General features: G+C 36.6%; 1 protein-coding gene across 1 annotated transcript in view; it reads right to left on the bottom strand.

The window, feature by feature from the left end:
- CEP112 (centrosomal protein 112) overlaps positions 1-26,786 on the bottom strand; it is a gene marked incomplete at its 3' end in the record, with an annotated part of 160,784 nt that overhangs the window by 90,699 nt on the left and 43,299 nt on the right. Inside the window, exons 18-19 of the mRNA XM_084298321.1 lie at positions 13,955-14,090; positions 10,163-10,270 (exon numbers count right to left, since the gene is read on the bottom strand). Coding sequence (XP_084154447.1) covers positions 10,163-10,270; positions 13,955-14,090 — 244 coding nt within the window. The remainder of the gene's footprint in view (positions 1-10,162; positions 10,271-13,954; positions 14,091-26,786) is intronic.

Consider the following 26,786-nt stretch of genomic DNA (forward strand, 5'->3'; position numbering starts at 1 on the left):
GGAGAACAGCCACAATATTCTACGGTTTAGCACATCTACATTATTTAATAACACCAAGGGGCTCATTAACACACATCTGAAGTTACCCCCAGGAGGGACACGTTATCCGCGCCAGGCCTAGGATCGTTACGCAGAGCTCTTTACCTCAGGTTTTTGCCCAAGGTTTGTGTACAAAAGTGGTTTCTTTTCAGATGCTTCAGTGTCCTTGGCGTGTCTAAATGGAAGTAGTCTTGCTCCCTAAAATTATAAATTATAAAACCTTTGTCTGATTTCTGGAAAAAAAGTCTGTCATACATCAGATCTGATTAAAAAGAGATTGCGCTAACAAGAAAGGTCTTTCTATTCAAACTTTTTTTTGACTTCTTAATTACTGCATTTTCTGATGCTTGGGCCATGTAAGGTCTGGAGTTAGCAAGTTTGTTGTGAGGAACTTCAGTTATTTCAATTTTCTTGTTTTTAGCTGAAGAAAAAAAATGGTAGCAGGCTGAGAATGTTCCGGAAGGAGGCAAGGGACAGATCCTGCTTCTCCCACCAGCTACAGGATCTGTGCATCATAGGTTTACCCAACTAAGCTAATTAGTTACCTTTAAAAATCTCTTCAAGTACAGCATTATATTGCAGGTGCAAAGTTTTCAAATTTAAAAGGGGGAAGAGCTAAATGGGAACAGTGCTTCCGTGTGCAGGAGGGGAGTCCTCACGGCCTGACATGGGAGAGGAAACGATGGCAGTGTGAAGTGAGGTGTTTTGTAAGCGTCAAATTCAGTGATGAAAAACTGTCACCATTTAGTGTATACCATTCCCCATGATGTTTTTGCTTGGCTTTTTAGAGACCTCTGGCAGAGAACAGCTAGAGAGAAAGGATGGGGATGACAGCATTTTCTTCCCTCAAGTTCAAATGCCTACAAAACCCATCTTCCCAAGCAAATACTAACAATCACTACGCATTCATAAGCAACAAAATGAGCTTTCCTGTACAAATAACGTGAAATGACTGAGTAGGCATTGACTATGCTGGTGAACACTCACTGAACCTTCTGTTCTCCTTAAGAACTGCTGCCAAGCTCTACAGTTTCTCTTTCACCCTTCCCTCTCTCATTATTGTATTGAGTTGTGTTGTTGCTGCTGTTTAAAGGAAAAGAAAAAAATAAAGTATGCCAACAAAAGGAAAAATACCACACTGTTTTGCATCAACAACCTGACTTCATCACAGAAAGCTGCATGAAAACTATGCTAAGTCTTCATAAATCAGTATGGATTCTCTCTGGGCTACAGCACGCCTCTGTGAATGATAAAACAAACCTCCTTAAAAAAAGGAGTAAAAAACTCCTTAAAAAGACTCCTTTAAAAACTGTTACCATGTTGAGATCTTTCTGCACACCATTTTAAAATCTCTGCTTTTAACTGAAGTTTTTCAGTATGCCTTTACCTTGCAGAGAAGGACAAAAGGTGACAAAAGTATTAATAAAATACTAAAACAAACTTATCTGAGAAATGTGATCATCTTCTGCTATTCACTAGCATAAACACACACACAAATTGCTGAACAGATCAAGTGGTGCAGATCATGACCATCCTGCACAGGACACTGAAAACCTCAGGTGCCCAAAGATGGGCTTCTAACCCAGGCAGTGGTAGCTGCACCTACGTGTGGAGGTAATCAAGAAGAACCTGTTAAAACAAGAACCCATCAAATAAAGACCTAAAGTGAAACCCTGCTGCTGTTAGTGCCAGTTCACCTTGTACATCTGGAGAACAAAGCTTGACAGTAAATAGCCTGCTGATTGTATAAGATATCTTCAGAAACCAAATACTTGTAACACAATCAACATTGACAAATACCTTTTTTAAAGTCCCTAATATAGACAACAGTTTCTACTATAGAGTTTTTGTTTTTACATCATACAGCAAGTTTAGGCTTTTCAATTTTAGAACAATTTCAACTTGTTCTCATGAACAAGTATGCTTTTGAAAACTTTTGAAAATCTTTTTATAGTCCCCAAAGGAGGGAAAGGAAATTAGTTAGCTCACTACCTCTTTGAAAAATATAGCCACTACCATAAATATTTGACACCAAAGTATGAAAATTCATGTAAATTTATGTCCACAATCTAGAAATATTATAAGTAACACCTATATAAAATATGGGTTTGCATGGCAGGATGATTTTATTAGCACTGTTTTGGCATGACTGAACTTCTTAGGGCCAGAGAAGCCACCAGTAAATTACTTATGTCATGCCAAAGTACTGAACTAAAGCTCACTGGGTATAGCACACCCATAGCACGTCTATTTTGCAACAATTTTTACTTATAAACATTTTAAGAGTATTTTCAAATGTTTTATTGGAGATTTTATTTCCCATTTCTTCACTGGTAAATCAGGTGTCTCCATTATAATTACTCTGCCCAAAACACACTCTAAACTCTGACCAGCACTCTGTACAACACGTGATCTATCCCCAAATAACAACTCTGCTAAAATCTAGCGTTTTCCGTCTCCTAAGCCTATAAATAAATGTGCGTGTTTCATGAGGATATGAGGATTACCCATCCCTGCAAATACACTGCTTCTAAAGTAATCTGATATAGCAGACTTGAGGATCGAGTATTAATCATGCTGGGCTCTGGCTTAGCATAACTTTGGGTGGAAAAGAGGAATCTTCATTGCAAAGCACGGGAGCATACTAGAACTATATCGTAGCAGATAAATGGATTTTACAACTTCAAATTTTTTGAGATTTCATTATAATTTTGAACACAAAGCACTCCCAAGATAAAAGAACTGTAATCAACAGAGGGCAAATGGGGTACTGAAAAATACACCAGTGCAGACCCCTACATTACCACTTGGGGCAACAAACACATTTGGGGCAATGTACGTACATGCAAATGCATTTTACTTCATTTTATTGCAAACTGCAATAATTTAACTGACATTCATGTGTTTCCTGTTATTCTTTACCTTATAATCAACCACTAATAACTGTATTTCAACTGCAGACTAAGAATTGCATAAAATTCTTCAAAAGATGCAAGCTGGTCTTTAGCAAAATTACAGTTTTACTTATCCTTTCCATAACAAAATGCCCGAGTAGTCTCACTAGGTGTATATAAAATGGCATATCTGGCCAGCAAATTTTGATTTATAAAAATATTACCTCTGGAAGATCTTTAAAGTATGGTCAGCAGAAACATCACATTGATGCTCTTATCTTCCCAGTCATCCTGCCATGACTAAATTTGATTTTAAATCACCAGCATAGTGGCACTGAAGTTGCATCCCTATGATTAAATCACATTTAGCAGTGGAACAAATGTCAGGAGTCTACCCAGTCTACCTGTTCCAAGAAAGCCAATTCGGCACTCAAAATATTTCTTTCAAAATAATATGCCTTTAGTCATTGCAAATGCGTGCTTGTAGCAGATTCTAGTACAGAATTTACTGTACATTGCCTTTGTTTAGAGATTCCAAGTTTATCCAAGGACCTTCTTTGAAAACTAAGAACCGACTTTGCAGGATGACTTACTATTTACTGCAGGCATCAATTTATGATCCTGGACTCGTGTCTCCTCTCCCTCCGCCCCCCAGAGCTGGCTCTGTTGACTATACAGGGAGCTCAGGCTTTTAAGTATGAATCACACACAAGTTAAACGCCTGAAGGAGACAGTGTAAATACCCATACGTCTGATTAACAACTCTGTAAACAGCAGTGGTACAGCTAGAAGATTTTCACCCTCTCTTTACTTGGAGGTTAAATTCATATCCTTTTCCCATTTGTGAGTCTTAGCTATATCATGAAGTGGAAAGTTGATGCTGATGATTGAAGAAACTATTCCTCAGATATTCTGAGCAAATGGCATTCATCTGTGTGTTAAGATGGTTCAAAGGAAACATTCATGCATCCTGGATTAATTTATTAAATGAAATTTATGCAGCTTGTTGCTGATGACATGAAAAATTTAGAGCCTCTGCTAACGTGCTCATTTGGCCTCCATGCAAGAACAGACCGTATTTCAATTATCTTCGACTATAGACAAAGAGGAGAAGAACAAAGCTTTCTACAAAGATGGTGTCCTTATAGCTAAGCCAGCGTACTAAAAATATTCAGACATTCACGATCCATAACTGAACTGTTTAAAGTACAGCTAAGAAATGGCTGCAACATTAGTCTGAGTAATAACACATTTCAAAAGCATGTCTTTGCAAATACTTTCTTCACTTGAGTGGATAGCGGATCAGTCAAAAGGAAGCTAGAAGAAACAAAGAGGAAGTACGAGGCCAGAAGAAAAGCTAGGACATAACTGCAGTGACAGGAACTCCTAGCTGAAGTCACAGGTACAGGGACAAAGAAAGCAGAACCTTCAGCTTGTTATCTCTGTTAACATGCCATCCTTCCGACTCCAAAGCATGCCTCCGAAGACATGAGCATGAAACTGGAATCAGAATTTTAGGTGTACACACATGACACCACTTGGGCAATATGGCTTGTGGTAGGACTGATGATGTTGGTAGCAGTTCCAAAGACAAGAGCACCTGCTGGGAGATACAGCTGAATGTAACGTGCCTAATAAACAAGCCAGAACTGTAAATTTAACACCCAACGTAGATGAAGCATCTTGCCCTCCCTGCCTCAGACAGGCAGAGTGGTCACGGTGAAAGCAGAAGGCAGTAAGGAACCTTGGCTCCTGAAGAGCCAACTCACACTCCACTGACCCTCCAAGCCCACACCACCCCAACCGACCTCTTCTGCAGGACTCGCCTCTCCAGTGCTCCTGATCCACAGGTCTAAGCCTCAGCTCTCAGCCTGAATAGCTCCAGATTCCATTGCACAGGCTTTTTACAACTACTCTCAGATTCACAGCCAGTACTTATTTTCCTGAGGGACTTGCTTTCCAAATCTTATCCCCATTCACAGCAATTTCTTGTTTTCCCCCATACTTAATCCCCACTTTTTATTCTATTCCCCATCTAAGCTGTGTTTTCGTCTTCTCTCACAAGGTCACAGCCTCTTTCATACACACTGTTCTGGCTCTGTTTCCCAGGGAGGGTATGGAAATTCTCAGTAAGACTCTTCAGAGCATTTAGCTGCTGAACTCCAGAAAATCTGAATTAATCAATGTTTATTACCTAAATACACTTGAGTAGATCTTCAGGAGGAAAAAGAAAAAGCAACACACTCAGGTGAAAAATTCCCTATCTCCAACGTTTCAAGAAAATCTTGCTACAATTTTAGCAAACGCAAAATCAATGTCATCACTGCCTTGATCACCCAAACACTGGCTAAAATCTTCTGCCACAAAATTAAACAGCTAAAAATTAGTATGGGAGGTACAAAACCATTAATGTAAATTAAACTTCAGAATATTTTTATTTCAAGAAACTGAGCATGAGATTCTGCTTGTAACCTTCATATGAAATAGCACTGCTAGCACTGTGGAAGATGTTTGATTTTAAATGTATGCACTTATGTACAAAATAAGGCTTGCAATTACAAACTTTGTATTTTACCTCCAAGACAACTGCACTCTTTTAAAAAAAAATAAATAAAAAAAATTAACCTCACTAAACAGTTATAAAAAAAAAAGAGTCATACAAAAAGATGAATAATGTTCTTCCTCCTCTCCTCCTATCTTCCTCTGCTCCAAAGCACTGCTTAAATGAGAAAAAATTTCCCTGCACTACCTCGAATATCTGTCCTTGCTGCTGGCAGGTAAGATTACAGTCATGCTTTTTTCACTTTAACCAGCTGATTCTGCACTTCTTTACTTCCCTTTCTTTAATATAAAAGGCACATTTTGGAAGGCACCACACCTTTGTTTTGCTCCAGACTTAAAAGCTTAGACTAGTTCTCTCATCTTTACCATGATTTCAAAGCAATTTTGTTAAATACCCAGTAAAACATTTCTGAAGGTGTCCTGTTACTTTCTTACTTTGCTAACAAGAAGACAACCCTAATTATTCCTTCACAGGTTTTACAGAAGTCAGCACTCAACAATAAATGTTGCAAGAAAGGATTTCCTGAGATACAGGGAGATTCTTCAGCTATCACGTAATACTTTTCTTAGCTTTCCACTTTGCCATGGAAGCATGAATAATTATTATTTAAAATGGAATAAACACAGTTAAAGAAGAGACAAACCAAAACAAAAAGCTTATTTATAAATTCAGGTTGGCATTCACTCTCAAACTACGTCCATAACTCGGCAAGGAACACCACCCTGCTATGACAACAATTCATCAGCTTTTTCATAGTGCATTCTCGCTGCTATGAAAAAGAAATCTCAGACTTCAGCTCTCTCACTAGCCTTGCACCTCAACTTTTTCACAACCCCTCAATCATAACACTTCAACAAATATTTATACCAACAAATGAGTGTAACAGTGATCATAGGGGTACGTATGTTTTCTTAAAGGACAAGCTAATGCCATTTGAACATTAAGATCTCCAAAATCCACTGAAAAGCTTCCATTGATGACAATATATGAAAGTCTGCCTGAAACAAAGATGAGTATGTGCTTCACCCTGCTGGGAAGTGTCCTTGTCTGAAACCTTGTTCCACCGCAAATTCTCTGCTGTGCTATCATGGCTTGTTCTGAGAGCTGAGCACGTTGGATACAGCAAAGCAGCATATTCACGTTCATTTTTCTGGCAAATTTGCCTCCCTAAAATATGTTACTGCCAAGTTTGGGCACAGACTTTTTTAAAAAATATTTGGACTAATGGCAAGTAATTGCAGCAGAAACTCTTCCCAGGTATTTTGAGCTAAACTGCGAATGTAATTAGAAAGTGGAGGGAAAAAAAAAAAAAAAAAAAAAAAAGAAAAGGTGGGGGGGGGCTTGCAAAAAAACAAACAACCTTTTTTCCTGTGCTGACGGTGCCATAAAGCCCGGCTACAGATACTGCAACCATTTCAAAGGCAGGAAAGGCTGAGGCCTTCACTGTGGTGTCCACTGGCTTTGAAGTGCCGAAAGCAGCTGCTCCCAGCAGATAGGAACTGTGGTGCTGTTGGAGTTATTTTTTTTCTTCAAAATATACTTTCAAATCTAACAGCTGCAAGTAGAACAAAGTTGAGCTAAAGTATATTTAAAGAAAAAAAAAAAAAGCCACCAGTTTCTGCCTAAGAGTGTTCTCAGTGGATACTTCAAAAGAAAGTGGCACTGAATCAGATGAAGCTGGAACCAAGACTGATATGTGACAGCTGAAACCAAATATTGCAAGATCCCCAAATTTCTTCTTTGCTTTTTAGATTCCAAATAATTTGAAAAGTTAACAAAATATTAACTTCCATGGTTTCTTTTTTCAAGGAAAATTAGAAATGTGAAGGTTTCATACATTTTTTTTTTTATATATATATATATATATATATATATGTATGTATGTATGTATCAATATTCTCACCTGTAATCTCTTTGAAATCAATATTCAAGAAGATTGCAGTGAAGCACTGATAACTGTTCATATAAAACAGATGGATAAAACCACAGCCCTCAAGTTCTCATACTTTCAGTTTTTCAGTTTGGAGAATAGGTTCGTTTGGTTTTTGTTATCAACATGATTAAATTTACGGACAACTGAGTTGTCCAGTAGGCTGACAGTGCTTCCTCTGCAACTCACCATGCCAAGCTGCCCAAAATAAATCTGAAGGTCAATTTTCCTTCTGTATATAAATCCAATTTTATGATTATTCAGATACTTGAGGCAGAACATCTCAAAGCAATTGCTGTTTTCTCAGGTAGCTGAAGTATCCCATTTGTAGCTGGGTGCCTATTTCCTGACTGGAAGTCTGCTAGAGCCCTGCTGAAGCACATCACTAATTCTAATTTACTGCTCAATTTAAATAGTCTAAATCAGTCTATTCCTCTACAATTAACATCTGAAGAAGTATGCAGTAAAACAAGGCAAGGAAAAGTCTGCTTTAAAGATTTTGTAGAAGTCCTGAAGCATAAATGGAGAGAAAGAGAAGTTGGAACTACTGAAGGGAAATTTTTAAGAGTGGAAGAACTGAGCTCATACTGTTCTGTGGCTGCACTGAAGGAGCCTTATACTGCAGAAATGACAATACAAAAGAAGGCAGTTTCCAATGATAATGCATTACAATCTGCAGGAAGGGTCACATATTTCTCAGGCTTGCAGTCTTTCAATGAACATTCTAAATGAAGTATGATCAGAAATAATAAGAAAAAAATATGGCATAAGCAGGATTCCTGTGAGAATTCTTCTGGGGCTCTTGTTATTTAGCTGTTTAGCGTTGAAATCCTTTCCTTGTGTTTCTGTGATATTTCATAAAGTCTCACTGTTTTCTTAGACTAAAAAGTAGCTATCCTAAATTAAATCAAATTGAAGTAGCAACAAACTCCTTTCAGTGGAAAATGCTTTCACTGATGTTTATCACAGTATCACTATTGTTACAGAACAACAATATAAAATGATTCAAACAAATTTTAACTAACACATTCATTTCTTGCCTTCTTTTGTTTTGTTTTAACAATCCTTTTAATCCAGTGCCTGGAAGCTCTGAACAAGAGGCATGAAGACACAAGAAAACAAATAAACCAAACCACGACACTACTAGGCTTTGTCATTTTCCTTTAGTGTACAAAACCAGTAAGAAGTGCTTGGGAGAAGACCGTATCTATGGTATCTCTTATCATGCACACCGAAAGAAAAAAAAAAACAAAATATTTGTAGGTAGGAACAGGAATGTTGTAACATGCTATGAACTGCAAACCAGTGGTTATTACTACAGATCATGTTCCTAAACACAGGAAGAAAATCTTTGAATAAATGCTTACTTGCAACTCTTTAAAAGAGTACCACAAATTATAAGAACTGTAGAGAATAAGGTGATCCAACCAAAACACTGAAGTGATGCCAACATGAGATTCCATCAAAACGTCCACTTTAAGGCAGATGCTCACCTAACCCCAACATTTCCCGTTGTCTTACTGTTCTTTTGGCAAGTGGACTCATCTGCAACACAACACCAATGAACATACACACACACCTCCCAACAGCTCTGTGAGCTGGGCTATTCCTGAATCGTTAAGTAGAAGAACTATGAGTATTATCATCCAGTAAAACAAGGAACCTGTGCAGATGTATTTGCTACATCGGACAATGTCTCACCCTTCATCAGGTGAAAACAATTAGTAATGTTGACAATTGTGAGTGAGGGTTAGGAAATGCTTGGATCTGAACCAACCAACTCTCTTCAATTAAATTTGAGAGCCACGGAGAAAAAATTGTTCCTCACAAACAATGGTGAAGCTCTCTCTCAGCACCTTCCAAAGTGATCCCATTTCTTCATTACTTGAAAAAGTCCCTGCTGGATGGACCACAGCAGGACTTGCACCATAAGCTGACAGCAATATTTCATTCTCCCACCAGCACGGAAGGTAAACTTGGTGAGGAAATGAAGCCACATTTCCCTAGTGGAAATGTAAACTTACACCCACACAAAAACATAGATAAGAGATAACTTTAAGCTTATGGACTAACTATATCATTGCTGTACCACTGTATGGTTGGCCTTAAAGTAATCATAAAAGTTTTCAATCCCTTAACAGGTGTTACCAAACAGACAGCACTTTGACTAGCTACCACTTGGAACACTTGTTTTAGCTCTCAAGCTTGTAACATGCAATAATTTGTCTGCTTCTCTTTTTTTTTTTTCCCCCCCCTTTACACTTCACAATACTACTGGACCCAAGTTTCTTGTTTCCACCCAAATATTTCCTGAACATTTCACAACCCTGAAATTATACTATAATAAAGAAAATCCCTACCAGTAGGCCAAAATAAGCATTTATGTGAACACTCCACATGTAAAAAAATGATAAAAAGAATAAAGCATTGATCCTTGGCAAAAAGAAAAAGAGATAACATTAAATAATTTCATCTGGTCATTAAGAAAATAGGTGTTGCCACCTGTAAGCCTGGGAAACTATTTGCAAGAGGCAGATGTACAAAGGATAGCAAAGGGGAAACAAAAATATTTTCTATTTGGACTCTCTCTCCTCCATCCCCCAACCTGTCAATTCTGCATATCTATAGAATGTCAATAGGAAGAACAGCAACACACAGCGAGATCAGGATTTAGCCACAGGAGCTGACCTACATCTGTCCCTCCTCCCCTGCACCTGGAGGTTCACGCTTACTGACCTGTTGCTCATATCTTTGCTTGAGCTCTTCCAATTGCCAGGAGAATTCTTCGGATTGCTTTTCCCGGAGCGATTTTGATCTGCTTAGATCTGCTTCAACCTTTTCCATCTACATGGTAAAAGAAAGAGAATATTTAATTTTTTTTTTAAAGGCATAGCTTGAAACATTCTGACATTTTTTCATGTTGTTTGCAAACCATCAAAGACCTGAATAGAACTTGCTGAGAATAATAATCGTATTATTTGTATGCTGTGAAAATGAATATTCAGTGAATATAGCACTATTAGTAACTTACAGATACAGTCATCACCTATATGATGTCGCTCCCTGATTACAAAATATTGGCTTAATTTTTCACTTGACAGTGGTAAACATCCCATTCAAATTAACTGAATATGTTTATAGACATATTTAAGACTCAAAAATATTTATTTTAAAAACACATTGCCTGTAGAAATTCAAGGCAAGTAATGCACGAATCAGTGCACAAACTACACATTTAAAGTTTACATTAAATCACCTCAAATTTAAGTAAAAATAACTTAAAAGAGAATTATTTGGCTGCAAGTAAAGTTCCCTGAAGATAGTCATCACCTATGAATAATGAGGCTCACAGATTCCAGCACACAGCATCAAGGAAGCAATTTCATAACCCAATTAACAAAGACTTTTGTATCAAAAGCACAACTGTTAGCTGTACATCAGGCATGTTTCCAGGGGAATATGTATACAGTGCTATGCTACAGTGAATGCTCAGCAACTATTTTAGATCTAGGTCCCAACACAGGCAGCGAATGAACTGTCCCCCTTAAAAAGAAAGAAAGGAAAAGGGGTGTAAGCTGTCAGGAGGACCAGTGCTGCCACTCGTCCATCTGCTGTACCAAAAGAAGAAACGCATGAATTCCTGAACCACAAGCCAAAATCCTGTTTGGCCTAAGGGAGTGCTCTGTCTTCAATAGATGTCTTTGCCAATCGGTCTGGACATCACTTCTAAGCCAGATAAAGAACAGAAAAGGCAGTACTCGGAATGGGAGAAGCATTTTATTGGAAAATACTGCAACAAGAGAGGAAGATATAGGACTAGGAATTGTTGTCCAGATAAAATAAAAACAAAATAAAACAGATGAAATCATCTTTTCAGTAGTCCTTGAACCTCAACAGTATTATCTGCTATTAAGAAAAGTTGCTTCTGCATAAATATATTATGAATATTACATTATTTGTTATTTTATTTATTACAAATATTAAATATTTTATGATTTGTTTCTTCCACCTCCAAACTTACTTGAGTTGTATCTCCATAGCCATATTTTACTCATCTCAATAAACACAGAAAAATACATGACCATGATATTTTACTAAAGGACTACTTTCTAAGAATTAAAACATCCTTAAAAAATGAAATAGAAAAACTGTATGCAGAGATGCTTTAACTCTACAGGGTTTTTGTGCTTTAATCATTAGGGAAAAAAATAAATCATGTTTCCTGCAAGTGCAAGGAAAGCTCCTGATCATTATTCACCAAGCCCAAGAAACAGTAGAGCCGAAATATGATGGCATAGTCCACGTATTGTGTCTCTTTGCTAGCTAGTATTAGCAAAAATGCAGATCTTGCAGTTGAAAATGTACCACTCACCCATCAAGGGGCATCAGGTGATTCTTAATAATCATGAGCTTGACAAAATAGGGAGCAGATGGCAAAAAAAAAATCACAGAGCCAAATGAATGAATCAAATATTGATTACAAGAACTGAAGATACCAGACCTCATTCTACTTATCTCTGTAAGCAACTTTACCACACACGCTTACACAAAAATGGTTCTGGAAGCCCAAGATTTCTGATGTGGTTAAGAGTACAGTGTTGCTATAGCTACTACAGATTTTGATTTGCAATACATTCCACCTAGCTACAAAAGAATTCTTCACTCTGTTGTAATCTAACAGGCGATTTATCTAAAGAGTATGTGAGGATGCAGAAGAATGAGAAAGGACAAAGCTACAAAGACAGTTTCAGTACTGCTTCTCTGATATATTTCCTTGAACCTTGGTTCCTGTAAAACAGTATTGCTCAATTGTATAGTAATTTACAGTAATTTTTAAGTGACAGTTGACTTTGTAAGTTTCCAAAGTTTACAACCCCCCTCCCTCAGGTTAATGAAACCATTATCAATCTTTCTAGAATTAGACTAAATATTTGATTTCTACTCCAAAAATAAAGTCAAGCCGTCTTCGAGTTGGAGAAGAGCCTCATGGCACAGTAAATGACAGAAACTGACCTTAAAATTGTAGGATTTGTTCTGTTGCCCTCAGAGATCTAGTTTGCAAAAAAAAACACTGCTTTTACGTGTTTTGCTCGTTTTTTTTTTTTATTTCCAAACTATTATTTGCTGTCTGCACAGGTCTTAAAAAATAATCAGCAATACAATGCCTTGCTTCCTTTCACACTTTCATCACGGATTTTGGCAAAATCAAAACTTCACAAGAACGACAAAGGAAAAATTTGTTAAATTATAACTACATGATGACATATTTTATTCTTCTAAGAAAATTTCAAGCACAGTAGGTTTTCTTCTCACAAACTTCTAAATTCATAGTAATTGTGAAACCCACGAGAAGTTAGTGATTTGTAAGGGGGAAAAAAAAAACTCGGTTTTAATCACCTCATGCTTGTTTTATCACATATCTGTCACTGTTTTAAATTTATTTTTGATTTTTGTACTAGTAAAATAATTCTCCCCCGTAAGAGAGCTCTTTTCATTCCAAAAAATATTAAAGAATATTAAATTTCTGAGAGCTCCAGTGATGCTTGGTAGTAGGTAAGTGATATTAATACTTTCATACATCAAACTATTCATATCTTTATATATTGATTTATCTTCACATACATATATATTCATACACACACACACATATATATTTTTTTTTTTGCCAATTCTTCCAGTTTTGGAACACTCCTAAGATATAGGAGTGAAGCTTTGTGACCGAAACTTTTTTTTTTTTTGATAGAAATTTTACCACTGTACTACACCATCACCATCCTTAGAAATCTCATACAATATTAGATTATAGCATCCTACTGTCAATAACAAGGTTTGGTTATGATGGGTGAGGTTAGAAAACTGAGCATATGGTTAGATAGAATTACAGGCTTGAGATACGTATAGGGATTTTGATCACATGAACAAGTTAACAGAATACTCTGTCCTGTCCTTCTTTTTGATAACCTATCACTTATTCCTTATTTCACTCATCATAGTGCGTTTTTAAAATACTGGAGATAATGGTTAAACTGTTGCTTATTCTGTGAGGAATTTATACATAAATTCTTACTATTAAATCTCAGGGAGAGAAAACGGGTTTTACTGTTATCTGCCCATGGATGACAGCAGGCACAATGGCTCTGCCCCGTGTAGGCTCAAACTGATTACAAGACCTCATTAACAGAACCCAGAGTCGTTCCAAAAAGAGTAGGAAGAGACACACATTTAAGTGGAAAAATTATACACGTTGTTCTGCAGGGGTGTATAAACTAACACTTTATACTCTCACTACTGAAAATCCCTAATCAGTATCATAACTGCAGAAATCTTTATAACAATGACAATTCTGGCTTTGTTAGAAAGATGAAACAACTGCTAACATCCCTTTTTGACTTGCTAGCAAAGACACTACATTGTGAAAGATTTTGATGTAGCACTATCAAGTGAAGCATGTTTCTGGCATTATAAGATCAGAATATGCTATCCTACTGAGACAGAGTTTCAGAAAGGCTGGCATTGTGACCTCCTCACCTGCTGTTTCATTTCAGCATAGACTTTTTCTGAGTTCAGCTCCACCTGCCGCTTAAACTCCTCCAGGGCAGCATCTGCCTGCTGGGCCTGCAGCCTCTGTACCTCTGTCACCCGAGTCAGCTGCTCCTCCTTCTCCCTAGAAAGTCACAGAAAATTTTCAGAGTTCAAGTATCAAATAAAAGAACAAGTGTGCTAGTGTAAAAGAAAGGCCTTTAACCCTATCAGTTTAAAATAGTATTCAGATTTCAATTTCCTGTCCCAGCTTCTGCCAAACTTCCCTTAGCAATACTTTGAAGAAGGGAATAGAAGTCTAGAGTTATTTTCACTTTCTCCTGTCAAATTTCACAAGCCTAAACATAGCGTTCATAGCCTATGACAATACCTCTGGCTTCAAAGTCTGCATTGACGTGAATGGTTCACCACTTGGTCTTCAACCTCCTTCTTTTAAATCTCAGCCTAAGAAGTGCATTGTCCCACTAACATTTAAGTGAATTGCTTTTAGCATCATTGTATTCTTCTATTAAAACCACAAAACACTTATCCCAGTGCCACCTTTGCTCAGACAAGATGCAGGATTATTCATTACTTGGCATATATCAAAACGCAACAGTGTTAATGTGTGACATGTGGTACCTTCTGAATCTATCAGCAATCCATAATGCTGCAATACCTATTCAGCCTTCAAAGTAATGACAAATGTCAATTTTTTTTTTTCTAGAAATAGTTCATATTAACAGCCCATATTTGGCATATCAATGTCAAAACATACATAGAAATTTGTTCGGGCACCCTAAGACACCACAGCTTATCAATAGTAATGCACGTATAACATTTTATGTACATACATGCACACAGATACACACCCCTAAAAAAGACATCACCATACTGATGCATCACAGAAGGAAATTCTGATAACTCATAAATATTTAGGAAATATCGATGCGGTTCTTCACATAGAAGACAATCAGGAAGCATTGTTAACTTTCTGTTATGCGTTTGTTTTCACAGGGCAGCAGAGTTGCCCAACTGTGTCAAAACACACGCGAACACCATGGTGCTATCAATAGACAAAGCTGGCTCTACCAAGGGTTTATAACAGAAGACACATTCAAACAGACCTGTGGCTGACATTTTCATTTTACAGGCAGAGGAAGTACCTCATGATAAATTTCCCATTTTGACAGAAATTATTTCCATATAAAACAAAGAATCTGACACACAAGAGATGGAAAAGACCAACTAATTCATCTAGTCTGTCACCTTGCCAGCACTGAACTAGCTGTTACAGCACTGAGCAAGCCTTTTATAAAGGTCAGGAAGCTGCCAATCCCTAAGTTACAGTATTCACATCCTCTTCCGTGGTTTTCATACCAGACTTTGACAATGGGGCAAAGAACATAATCCTACATCTTCACAAAGTGTCCATTTGCTGTGCAGGAGAGCAGGGTAATTCTATTAGTAAAGAGATCAAAGAAATGCCACAAGTCCTGAATAAGTATCTTACTGTTTACTTTTTTTTTTCTCATTATGCACATTTGAAAAAAATTATTTGGTACCTTGCTTACAGATGACAGAATTCAGACATAAGGAGACTGATATTTTCATTAAGAAAAAGGAAAATCACTTTTTTTTTTTTTTTTACCCAGCATAAACTAGACCAAAAAAACATACATCACGTTTTGGTTCAGGTGTTTTGTGTGTGTGTTCATAGAGGAGTGTGTTTTCTAAAAACTTTATTCAAATTTGCTAGAAGCATCCATCAGCTTTACACAAATACACTGTATTTCTACTGCCACAACAATTGCATTTGCTAAACTCCCTTTGGGAGAAAGAACTCTGCATATCCTCCATTAATTTACGGGAAAATAAGAATTACGCTGGAAAATAAAACTGTTTTTTGGTCTAAATTCAACTGTTATAGAGGCCATTTAGGATCTAAACTTCTACTACAGAGGATCCAAAATACCATAACCACAAGTACAAAAATCCTCAGCCATTTCTCAGAACATACACACGAAGGATGCCTCAAAAGCTAAACACGATACGAATTGTTTGATGAGTTACTGATGCATCAACTGTAGCTGCAGAAGCATTTGGCTTAATTATCCCCCTGAAATGCAAGTACTAGAGACAAAGTTCTGTGTTCAGCAGCTCCAAGTTAACAACTGCTTGATACTGAAGTACAGCAAGCACGTCATTCCCTTCTCCCATAATAAAATGTACCAACAATTCACAGAAACGAATAATAAGCAAATGAACAATCTTCTGAGCCCTAGACACAGCTCAACATCCTGAAAGAGAAGATGGGAGCAGGGCAGCAGCGTGGTGCAGCGGCAGAGCATTGCCTTAGAGGAAACACTGAGAGGGGAAAACTCTTCTCCCAAAGATCCTTAATTAATTTATGGGCGCTGGAAAACACTTCTTCCTCCCCACAAAATGCATCTAAATACTTCCAACTCCATGGTGGAAACAAAACCAAAAACCAAAGCTTATTCAAACACTGATAAGTGTCAAGAGGCACTGGAAGAACATCTTTGGTCTAGGCAGATGGAAACAACAAATCTGAACATAAAAGGACAAGATGTCAGTCCTTGTGCTGTTAGTGAGCCTCCAAATTTATGCATCTTCTTCCGCAGGAATATATTTTTATTTTGAAATATTACAAGGTAAACTTTTCAGAATCAGGTTTTATGCACCATCCTTTCATTTAAGGACTTAATCCCATGAATAGATGTAACATCTCATTATAAGTAGGAATAAAACAACTTTTTTTTTTTTTTTTTTTTTTAAGGATGTGGGAGCTAGCTGTCTACTTTTTGTGCATTTAAGATTTGAACAGAAGCTTAGAAAACATGCACAACAATGGACTGTGGTTCACAAATATAAGAAAAGCTTCACTTTTTTTTCCCCAAGACACTGAGCAATGTGCCTAGCATGAAGCACTAAAATATTCACTTTGAAGATTATTTTTTTTCAGTTGGACTAGTTGTGGGGCCGAATACAATACAATTACATCACTTAAATCCCCTAAAGCTGAGCTGGCTTGAATATAAAAATAGGGTGAATTTACTCTTTGGCCCCAATTTAAAAAGCAGCAAATTCCTCTTGTTTCAGTGTATAAAGGATATGTCCATGGAATTAGCAATCTTACACAGCACAAACCATCTCAGTGAAAGTTTACTATGAAGTCCGAAATTGCAATTTCAGAAAGCAGCACTCTGAAGTGTACTGATAAATGGAAAATACAAACATCTTAAATACTTCTTCATGCTTAATCAAATATTTTCCTTGCTTCGTAAAATGTCTTCCAAGAGGTAACAACTAAAACACAGTCAGACGCTACAGCATTGAGAGTCAGGTTAATGAAACACAGGACAATCCAGTGATTTACATGGGGTTAAATAAATTCAAGATGTGCCAGCAAACATAGTATGAGCCAGCAATACTACTCACGGGGCTCTTGAGGCCAAAAGGTTCTCACCAGTCCCTACACAACAGGGAGAGCTGACCGACACCAAACAAGAGCAGGACATATACCTCATTCACACCGTCTTCAACAAATGAAAAATATTTTAGACTGCATGTTAAGCATACACATGTACAGAAGGCACATCCCCATGAGCTACACAAGCTCTGTAGACAGTTTCACATCCCATTAGCAAATCTGCACGCAAACACCATGGGCATAGCTTAGAGGCGTCTCAGTGATAGGAAAAATTGCTAGATCATGAGAAACTTGGTGTTTATTTTAAATAATACCATATTTCATATGGTATTATCATATTTAATTTTCATATTTAATATTCTGGCAGCAGTGAAAACCTGCTTGTGTCTGAACAGACCTTTGTTTTTTGAGTTTAGCAGAGCACAAAAGGCGACCATGCAACTTCATTGATAAGGATGCATTTTACCACTGAATAAGCTTCCAAAACTCAGTGGCATGTATAGCAAACAATAGGAAACACCGATTATTAAAATGGTGAAATTCAGTTTAGAAGCTACAGTGCTTTCCAGAAAATAGCGAGCACATTGCTCTGTAAATTGCATCATGCCTGCTATGGCAGCGTGCTGAGGTTAGATTCAGATGACAAGAGGAACAGTCTTCATCTCTTGCACAAAACTATCACAGGTTGGTGTGACCCCGCGTTCATGCCTTCAGATAGAAACGAATGGTACTTCACTGTTTCCCATTACTTTGGATTAAAATGATTGGGAATTAGATAGGAAACATCTAATTTGTGATCAAAACTAATAATTAAAAAAAAAAAAAGAAATAAAATTTGAGGGCTTTCTTTTTACACTAACCTGTGTTCAAACAAAGTCAGTTATCGTTTGTATAGTCCATTTAGATTATAAAATCTATGTAAACACGTTCCTAAAGATGATGACAACTCCCTGGACAACATAAAACACAACATACTAAGAGCTAAAAGGAACCTTCATCAAAACATACACAACCTTCCCATGCAAAAGAAAAATTTGGGACATCCATCTTCGTATCTTTACAAACAGAGGAGTACCATCCAGAATCTGGACACGTTTCCAGACACATCATATAGAATTGAACTCCGGATCCTGCTGCCTGACCTCGGAGAGCCTTGCATGGAGGCGTCCTCTTACCAGCCTCCCCATTGATGCAGCAGTTTATCGATTGACAGCCAAATGCAAGATTCATGACACTACTACACAGCTGGTGGGATAACCATTAAGAAGAACACTCTGCACAACAGCCCCTCTAATTTTGTTTTTAGAACAAAGACTGTTTCAACTACATAAACACCACACTAAGGCCTGAAGTACCATGTACTTGGATAAAGCAAGGGTTGCTGGTTTAATTTACTGCTACAGAAAAATGCTTCAGTAGCAGTAACAACCCTCTGAAATGCACCGTTTTACTTCTCATCCTCCACTATTTGTAACAGGCAGTGATAATTAACTAACAGTTTTCTGTGTAAATTATAGATAGGGCCTAAGACGTTAACTACAGCTAAGGTGGATGCATCTCACTACGGAGGCAGTGATTACCAGCAAACAATGAGGAATAACAACGCTCTCCTACAGCAAGAGCGCCCAAACATATGGAATATGTGCATAACACTTCTTTTTGGTGTGGAGAGGAAGAAAGACAGTGTGAAGTCATTCAAGCGGAATGATAACTAAACCAAAGCCAGATCAAAGGAATGAAGAAGAAAGACTGAAATGTGAAGCTGAAATATTTATTGCCTTCAAAACATCATCCCTATCCTGTCCCTGGGCACTTTAATATTTCGAAGTTGTTAGAAAGCATTCTAACTTGTTTCATCATTTCAAAGAAATAAAACCAAAAATATAAAGTAGAGAACAATTTTATCTTTTACTCCCTGATTTCCAGTATAAGATGAGCTTGTCTTTATGAGAAAAAGCATGAATCCACTTATAAATTGTTTACAGTTTGCATAATTTGAGATGTTAACATCAAAAAGCTGGTCTGCATTCCTTCAAGTAAGCTGTAACAATGAGTGATATTTACAATGCAATTATTATTTTAAACTATATACTTATGTTTTAAATAAATCATGAGATAACATTAACAAACTAAACCACTACTTAAAGCTGTTAATGAATTTAGAGTAAATACTCCATGTGTCTAGTATCACACTTCAGTAAAATAAGAAGAATAATGCATTACATTCAAAATTAATGGCTCTCAAGTTAACCAGACATTGGTTAAACACGCTAATAATAATTATAACTATTTCTCATTATAATAATGACAGGGTGCTGTTGTGCTAGGTGCTATGCAAACAGAATAAAACAGCAACTGCAAAATGATGAATGAGATGTGGGTTAAAAGCCTGGGTAAGCGCTGTAAATGTGGTTGGAAAGGAGACTGTTATAACTTAGCTAAACATTGAAGATATTGTCTACAAGATTTAGATACATCACATACAAAAGGCCACAGAGGCTCAGTTATCCAGAAAGGAGGATTAGGACAGATTAATTGTTGTGGCTTTTACATGCTGAGATGACAGCAAAACCTCAGCCACGAGAACATGGAGGGGAGAATCAGAGAGACAGGTGTAGATAACTGCCTAGATTAAAGGAGACAAGGCTGTAATTAAAAGGCGGACCAGAAAGTCAGCAGCACATATAGTAAATAGATTCATGAGATCACCCACAGAAGAGGTGCAGAGAAGGAAAAGATAGGAATCAGAAAAAAGTGCTGTGCCACAGAAAGCTGGAGGGTGAATAAATACACCATCCAAAGGACAAACTATGGAAGAGATCACTGAGAAGAGCCCCAGACAAGAAGAATCATTTAACACTTGCAAAGAACAGCCCAAGATGTTATGAGTGACAGTGGCAACAGTGGTTGGCAAGTCAAAGACAATGAGGATTAAATAAGAGTAGTAAGACTGTCTCCAATTTTTCCCAATATGGAATTCAAAGTGAAATATCAAACTAATTACTTCAGTTTAAAGCATGCCAAGTTTATTATTTCAAAGAGGTCTGAATTGATAAAAACAACCTGGGTCAAAAAGCCTTTTTTAATAAAGTTTCCCCACTGATCTTGCTTCTCTTCTATCCTTAGACAATCAAATCACGGCTACACCACCAAGTACTGGTTCTGAATGAGCAAATGTCCAAGAAGTAAGCACATCACTCATGCACCTGTACAAGAAAGTGCAAGGATCCAGTATTCGTTCAGTCATTTTGTATGTCTAAGGCATCTATTTTTAGGGCTAAAATAATTGTACTATTATATTTTAGGATTCAGAATAATATCCGTGCTGTAAAGGACTCAGTAGTAACTCAGTACTGAGGAATGACGAGCACCTATTCGCCTCATCAGTTGATTCTTCATGTCCACTAGCGTGGTGGACATTTTTTCACATTTTTTCAATAAATGCACCTGCAGAAATATTAACTTTCATTCCTCAGTGAAGGTTGCTCGTGCTGTTGATACGCCTGGAGGAAAGTTGCACAAAGTACGCAAAAAATAACCTCAAGATTACCAAGTGTCATTCAAGTCTAGCAATCGATTATCAAACAACAACTAAAAAAGGAAGAAAGATATTTTGTATGATTTTGGTAGATAGTTTTTAACTGACCCTAAGGAGGTGACGGCCTGAAACATTTTATGCTCATTAAAAATCAGTAATTGAATTTAATGATCTAAAAGATTTTCTTTGGCCAACAGAAGGCTCTTCATTCCATCAAAGTTTTTGGCACTGCAGCCTTGAAATATTCTGCCCTGAATTTAAAAGATGGGCTAATGTTAAAGGGAAGCTTTTTGGAATAAGGGAATGATTCTGACATTTGTGTTAAGTATTTATATATTCACTTAGTGAGGTCAAACTCTATAGCCCTTAACTACATTAATTATTCCAACAACAGTTTATATCAGTTAACCGAAGTGTTATAGCACTACACACTGAAGCTGTTCACCTAAAAAGACAATAATTTTCATTTCACACATCTATATTGAAGCATTTTCATTGTTAATATCATCAAAAAGATGTCATACAATATCTCTATAATCATCTGAAGGGCCATAACAGTATATACTGGATATAGACAAAAATTAAAAATCAGTCACTTTTCTTTTTGTACAACTAGTTGTCTTTAAATACATATTTCATTATTGCCAGTAGGTCTCCAGGGAAACTGGTGAAAGAAAATGAAAGGTTGTAAATAGTTAATAGAACACTTTAGCTTTGCTTTTAAGTGAGACTATTAAATAAAGCTACCACATTTTTTTGTCCTCTGTTCATACTTTACATTGTGCCCCCTAGAGTGAGGGTTATGTCAGCATGTTCACTAGAGCTAAAGGAATGTTTACAATATGCTGGAAACTTTGACTGTTTTTGCTCTAAAAGGTTTCAGATGCTCAAACAGAGCACCAAGTGGAGAACAGCTGGCTGTTTTTCCACTGATTCTTAGAGGGGGGAAAAAAAAAAACACATACACAGAAAACCACCACAACCCTGTCTTAAAGGGTAAGATTATATCCAAACTGTTCAGCCACTTAACGTTACCATTGCTTTTAAATCACAAGGTTAGCCTTTTTCACCATATTGCAATTGTTGTAACAAGACAACATGAAATATTTTTCCTAAAAGAGAATGATGAACAATGAGCACGAGTATAAACTCTTAATGTTCTTTATTGCAACATTTGGAATTAAAGACAATGGCTTCTCATATTTCTTTAATTATTTCCTGCTTTAAATAGTAATAGCTTTTCCATTCCTACACAAATTCCTCCACAAACAAATACTTCATTTTCAAGGAAAAATGGAATTAACTACAGGAAAACAGCTACACTTGGGCAATTATCCTAAAAATATTAACAACAACAAGCAATTACTCAGAATCTGGATTGAACTTAGAGCAGCAAAAAAGAAAAAAACAAAACACAATGAAACCTTGTGGTTAAAGTTATCACTCCATTTATTTATCACTGTATTGATGATTATCATGCAGTTGTACTTTTTTTGTATGCAGTGGCATTTTTCACATCCTCCCCTACAGGAAATCCATACAATATACTCCATACAATAGTATTTTGAAGAGGAACCCTTTTAAAAATAAAGTTCTCATAGGGTTTGGTATCATTAAATTCTCAAGATCCTCCATAAATCACAGCTGATTTCAAATACTAGTTCAAATTTCAAATTTAACCTTTTAGAAGTGTTGTGAACCAACATAATATTAAATGCAAAGTTATGCAACTGTAGCCTGCAAAAATAAAAGAAATTATATTCGCTGCTATTTATTCTATCTACTTCTGCCATCTATCTTCGAGATTTTACTTATCCTTGCCTTCACCCATTTCCTTTTTCATTAGTGCAGAAGCGTTATGTATACCACCTACTTGTCTCAGATTTACGTACCCTCATTTCTTCTACTTTGTCCCTGTTATAACAACTCAGGAAAGTAATATAAAGACCAAGGGGATTTTGCAAGAGATTAGTATTCTGAGGGACTAAAAGACCCTTACATAAAAACTGGTGCTAAAATTTGATACATTTTTTGGTATTACAAACAAAGCAAAGAGAGCCTTTTAGGCCAAACAACATCTGGGCCTTCTCTTCATGTATGAAAGCAAGTTATACTATGAAAAATGAGTCATTGCACAGCCATAGCTGCAGGAAAAAGTAGGAGAGGGATTCAACATTAGTTTTTCTGTGTAGATGTGCACAACTCTAAATGGGAAAGAAAGGTAAATTGCTTTTATTTCTGTAATGTATTGAATTTTTACTGCCACAAACCATCTTCATACCATGCTTTCAGGTGAAAAGTCTTTGAAACATTTTGGTCAGCCATCTAAAACAAAATCGCAAAATACCTTGAAAGCTGTACATGCATGCTTAAACATCCTATTCTAAAAATAAAAATCTGCTGATAGGTAAGAGCTGCTCTGTTGGTTTCTAGAGAGTTTATCCTCTCTTTCTTCCCCAGGAGAGTTTTAAACAAGTTCAGATGAAAAGGAGTAGAGAAGCACTGGAGAAAAGAGGTGTTGCTAGTTTCTTATGTAAACAAACAATTTTATTGAGTGACTTTCAATAAGCCAGCTGCTAAACATTTGCTCTGTATCATCACCACTTGCAAAGTGCTGAGATTTGGCTCCATAAGCAGGTTTTTTTAAAAAATGAGAAAGATTATGAAAAAGAATGCTATGAAGCGTTTAACTGTGAATAGTGTGGACGTATTCCTTGACAATTCAATTTTCAATTGCAACATCTGCACCTCTAGAGGTAGCGTTTCATTTCTCCTAACATCACTTTATAAAACTTGTTTCCTTCAATTATACTTCAGAATAGATGAGTAAGAACTCAGGAAAGCTATATTTCAGTAGCATAATGAAAATATTAATTTACGTATGAGAGACGCAAACCAAGAAGCACTAAATTAGATCCTATAATTATTTCCAGTATGTGAGAATCATCACAACGTTATCCTGAGAAACCAGCAGCAGGAAGGTCTGCATTTTCATGCAGGTGACAGATGTGAGGACTTAATCTCTTATAGATATTTATAATTTATTCTAAAAAGTCCCATTTTGAGACAGACAGACTTAATACAACCCACAGAGTCATAGAGGTATTATGGACTCCAGAATGGGGGAACTGAAGATATTAACACTGAGTCATCTAAATAAATGCTGTATTCACACAACTCACATTAAGAAAAAAAAAAAAAAAGCCATTTGTTAGGTTTTTAGGAAAAGGTCCTCCACCTGCAATACTACTGTTGGGAACATTACTCAAGTGCAGATCAGCTAAGTGCTCCAGAGGTGATCACTGAAATAAAGAGTAAAAATGGTCAAAGAGACAGGGTGACAGCCTTTAACATATATGTCCTAGCCTCATTTTGAAATCACTTCAAGGCTGTGCCTATTTCCATTTTCCTAAATTGCCATAGGTCTCTGAGCTTCAACATTTGAATTCTTTAGTTAAATGGGAAATTGAAATTATGAAGTAATCAGATATTTTATATCAGCAGAGGGAAAACAAATATTTTTAATAAAATGGTGTCCAGATTTCACAGACAAGACACTATAGATCATTTTAAAATCTACCCTGGGTAAATGTTGTGTGTCAGCAAAATCTTTTCTTTGTCTTCCGTGTAATTTCTTTAGCAAAAAGTGAATATAGATTCTGTTGTATTCAACTCAATATGGAGTGTGAGAAATTGTAATATAACTATACCTCTTTAATTCTTATTCCTCTACTTAAAATAAAAGATAAGAACCACAGAGATTTAGCCTATTTGTACCCCACTCTCATGTCATATTTTATGCAACCAAACTAAAGGGATTAGAGGAACAACCTTTCCCACTGAGTAATTACACAGAAGCTTTCTACGTTGTTGTTATAAATATACAGTTTAAATGCTTTTCTTGAAAAGTAAGAAAATCCTTGGAGCACTTCTTAGAGTCACTTTTGCTACGAGGCAATGCCTGTGATGTGCATTGCTAAACTAAATATAAAATTTCTATCTAAAAGTCACCACCAATAATCATGAGTATTAGAGCAATTCTTTTGCAAAAGATTTGTTTTTGACAAAGATTTCTGCCATGAACATCACAAAAAAATAACACCTTCCATAAACTGTGTAAACTCCTTCGGTATTAAAACTCTGGCAGCATTATTTTTCAAAGTGAATGATACCTGTAGAAATATGGATTTTACTCTTTCACAAAATGTCTCAAATCACTTTCATTGTGCATCCATATGGATGTGCTTGAAACTGCAAAAGAACTCTTTGCTGTCACACCACTGAAAAAATAAAAGTAATAATAATAAAATCACTAAAATGCTTACCACTTCCCTTTCTTTGTTTGCAGCTGACTAGCTACTCAAGATATAATCCTGTGGCCATTTCAGAATCAAAGTGTATTCAGATCAAAGTAGTTCATGAGGTATCACTGATCTACCTACTGGATTCTGAGTTGCAATTCCACAAGGCATCATTTCTATTGAAGACAGTGAACTATATTTTCACCCACCTCAAGGAAGACAAGGCTGTTTTCTAAAGATTTACTGTGTCTGCTTTAGCCTGTAATTACTTAATTAGATTCTGCAAATAGTCTAAGAAATTCAGGAAAACAAAGCATTTTCACATAAAACATTAGATCTTTGAAATCATTTTAATAGCAAGAGATTTTTAAATCAACTAATTTTGCAGCAATGTAAAGAAACCTTAAAGAACACAACCATTTTTCTGATAAAATTATTACTGCTTACTATATTACTTACACACACATTATATATAAATGCATACATACAATATCTTTACGTTGTTCAAATATAGAATCACAGAATGGTTTGGACTGGAAGGGCCCATAAATATCATCTCATTCCAACCCCCTGACATGGGCAGGGACACCATCCAAAGGTCAGGTTGCCCCAAGTCCCATCCAACCTGAACGCTTCTAGGGATGGGGCATATGCTGGCACTAAACTAAAGGTTTGTTTTCTGGAAAGTCAGCCTTGCAGGATTAGCAAGTTCTTCTGTACCAGACTCACAGCGAGTCTCTTCATAACATTCATGTGCACTGATATTACTGATAAAGTAGCGAATCTTCTACAACATATAATAAGCCATTTGCATCTCCAATTAGCATGTTCTGTAGCCTTTATTTGAAGAGAAAATGAAAGGAGATGACCAGACCATCAGGAATATTCCTGATGACCATCAGGAATATTACTACTTCTCATGCCAAAAATACCTTCTTGTCAACTAGTTTTAGTGATTCGGTTTCAACAAGAAAGCAGCCTCTGCATAGCCTTCATAGGAACTAACAAAGCAGAGATTTTCTACCAGAGTCGAAATCTGAAAGAACTGGTTAGAAGTTGGGCTTATACTATGGCACTATGCCAGCCAGTAAAACGTTTTTAATCTCTAGGAGCCCAGATCAGCCCTGATGATTCTTCCAACATCTGACTCCATCCAGACAAAAACAAAGATCATTTTAATTTCTATTCCATTAAAAAAAAAAATAATTACTTACTAGCATTACTAATTCCATTAGTAACCTTAAAATTAACCCTAAATCACTTCTGGAAGACAACCAAAATGACAGTAATACAGATTCACTACTGAAGAGTAAACTATCTCCAAAATTAAAATGCTTACCCAAAGGCTGACCCATCCTCAGGTTCAGGCCAAGAACTCATTAATAAAAGCAAAAGGTTAGGACTGGCCTCCGCCAACATGCTCTGAACTTTGTGAGCCCTGAAATATCACCAGAAAACTGGGTTCTTGAAACTTCAGTCTTTCACATCCTTACTGTAACCCAAACATTAAACCTAAGCTAATTACAGTTAAGGAATATCTGAAATACA

This window comes from Netta rufina (genome assembly GCF_964035555.1).
Source record: "Netta rufina genome assembly, chromosome: 19".
Classification (NCBI taxonomy): domain Eukaryota; kingdom Metazoa; phylum Chordata; class Aves; order Anseriformes; family Anatidae; genus Netta; species Netta rufina.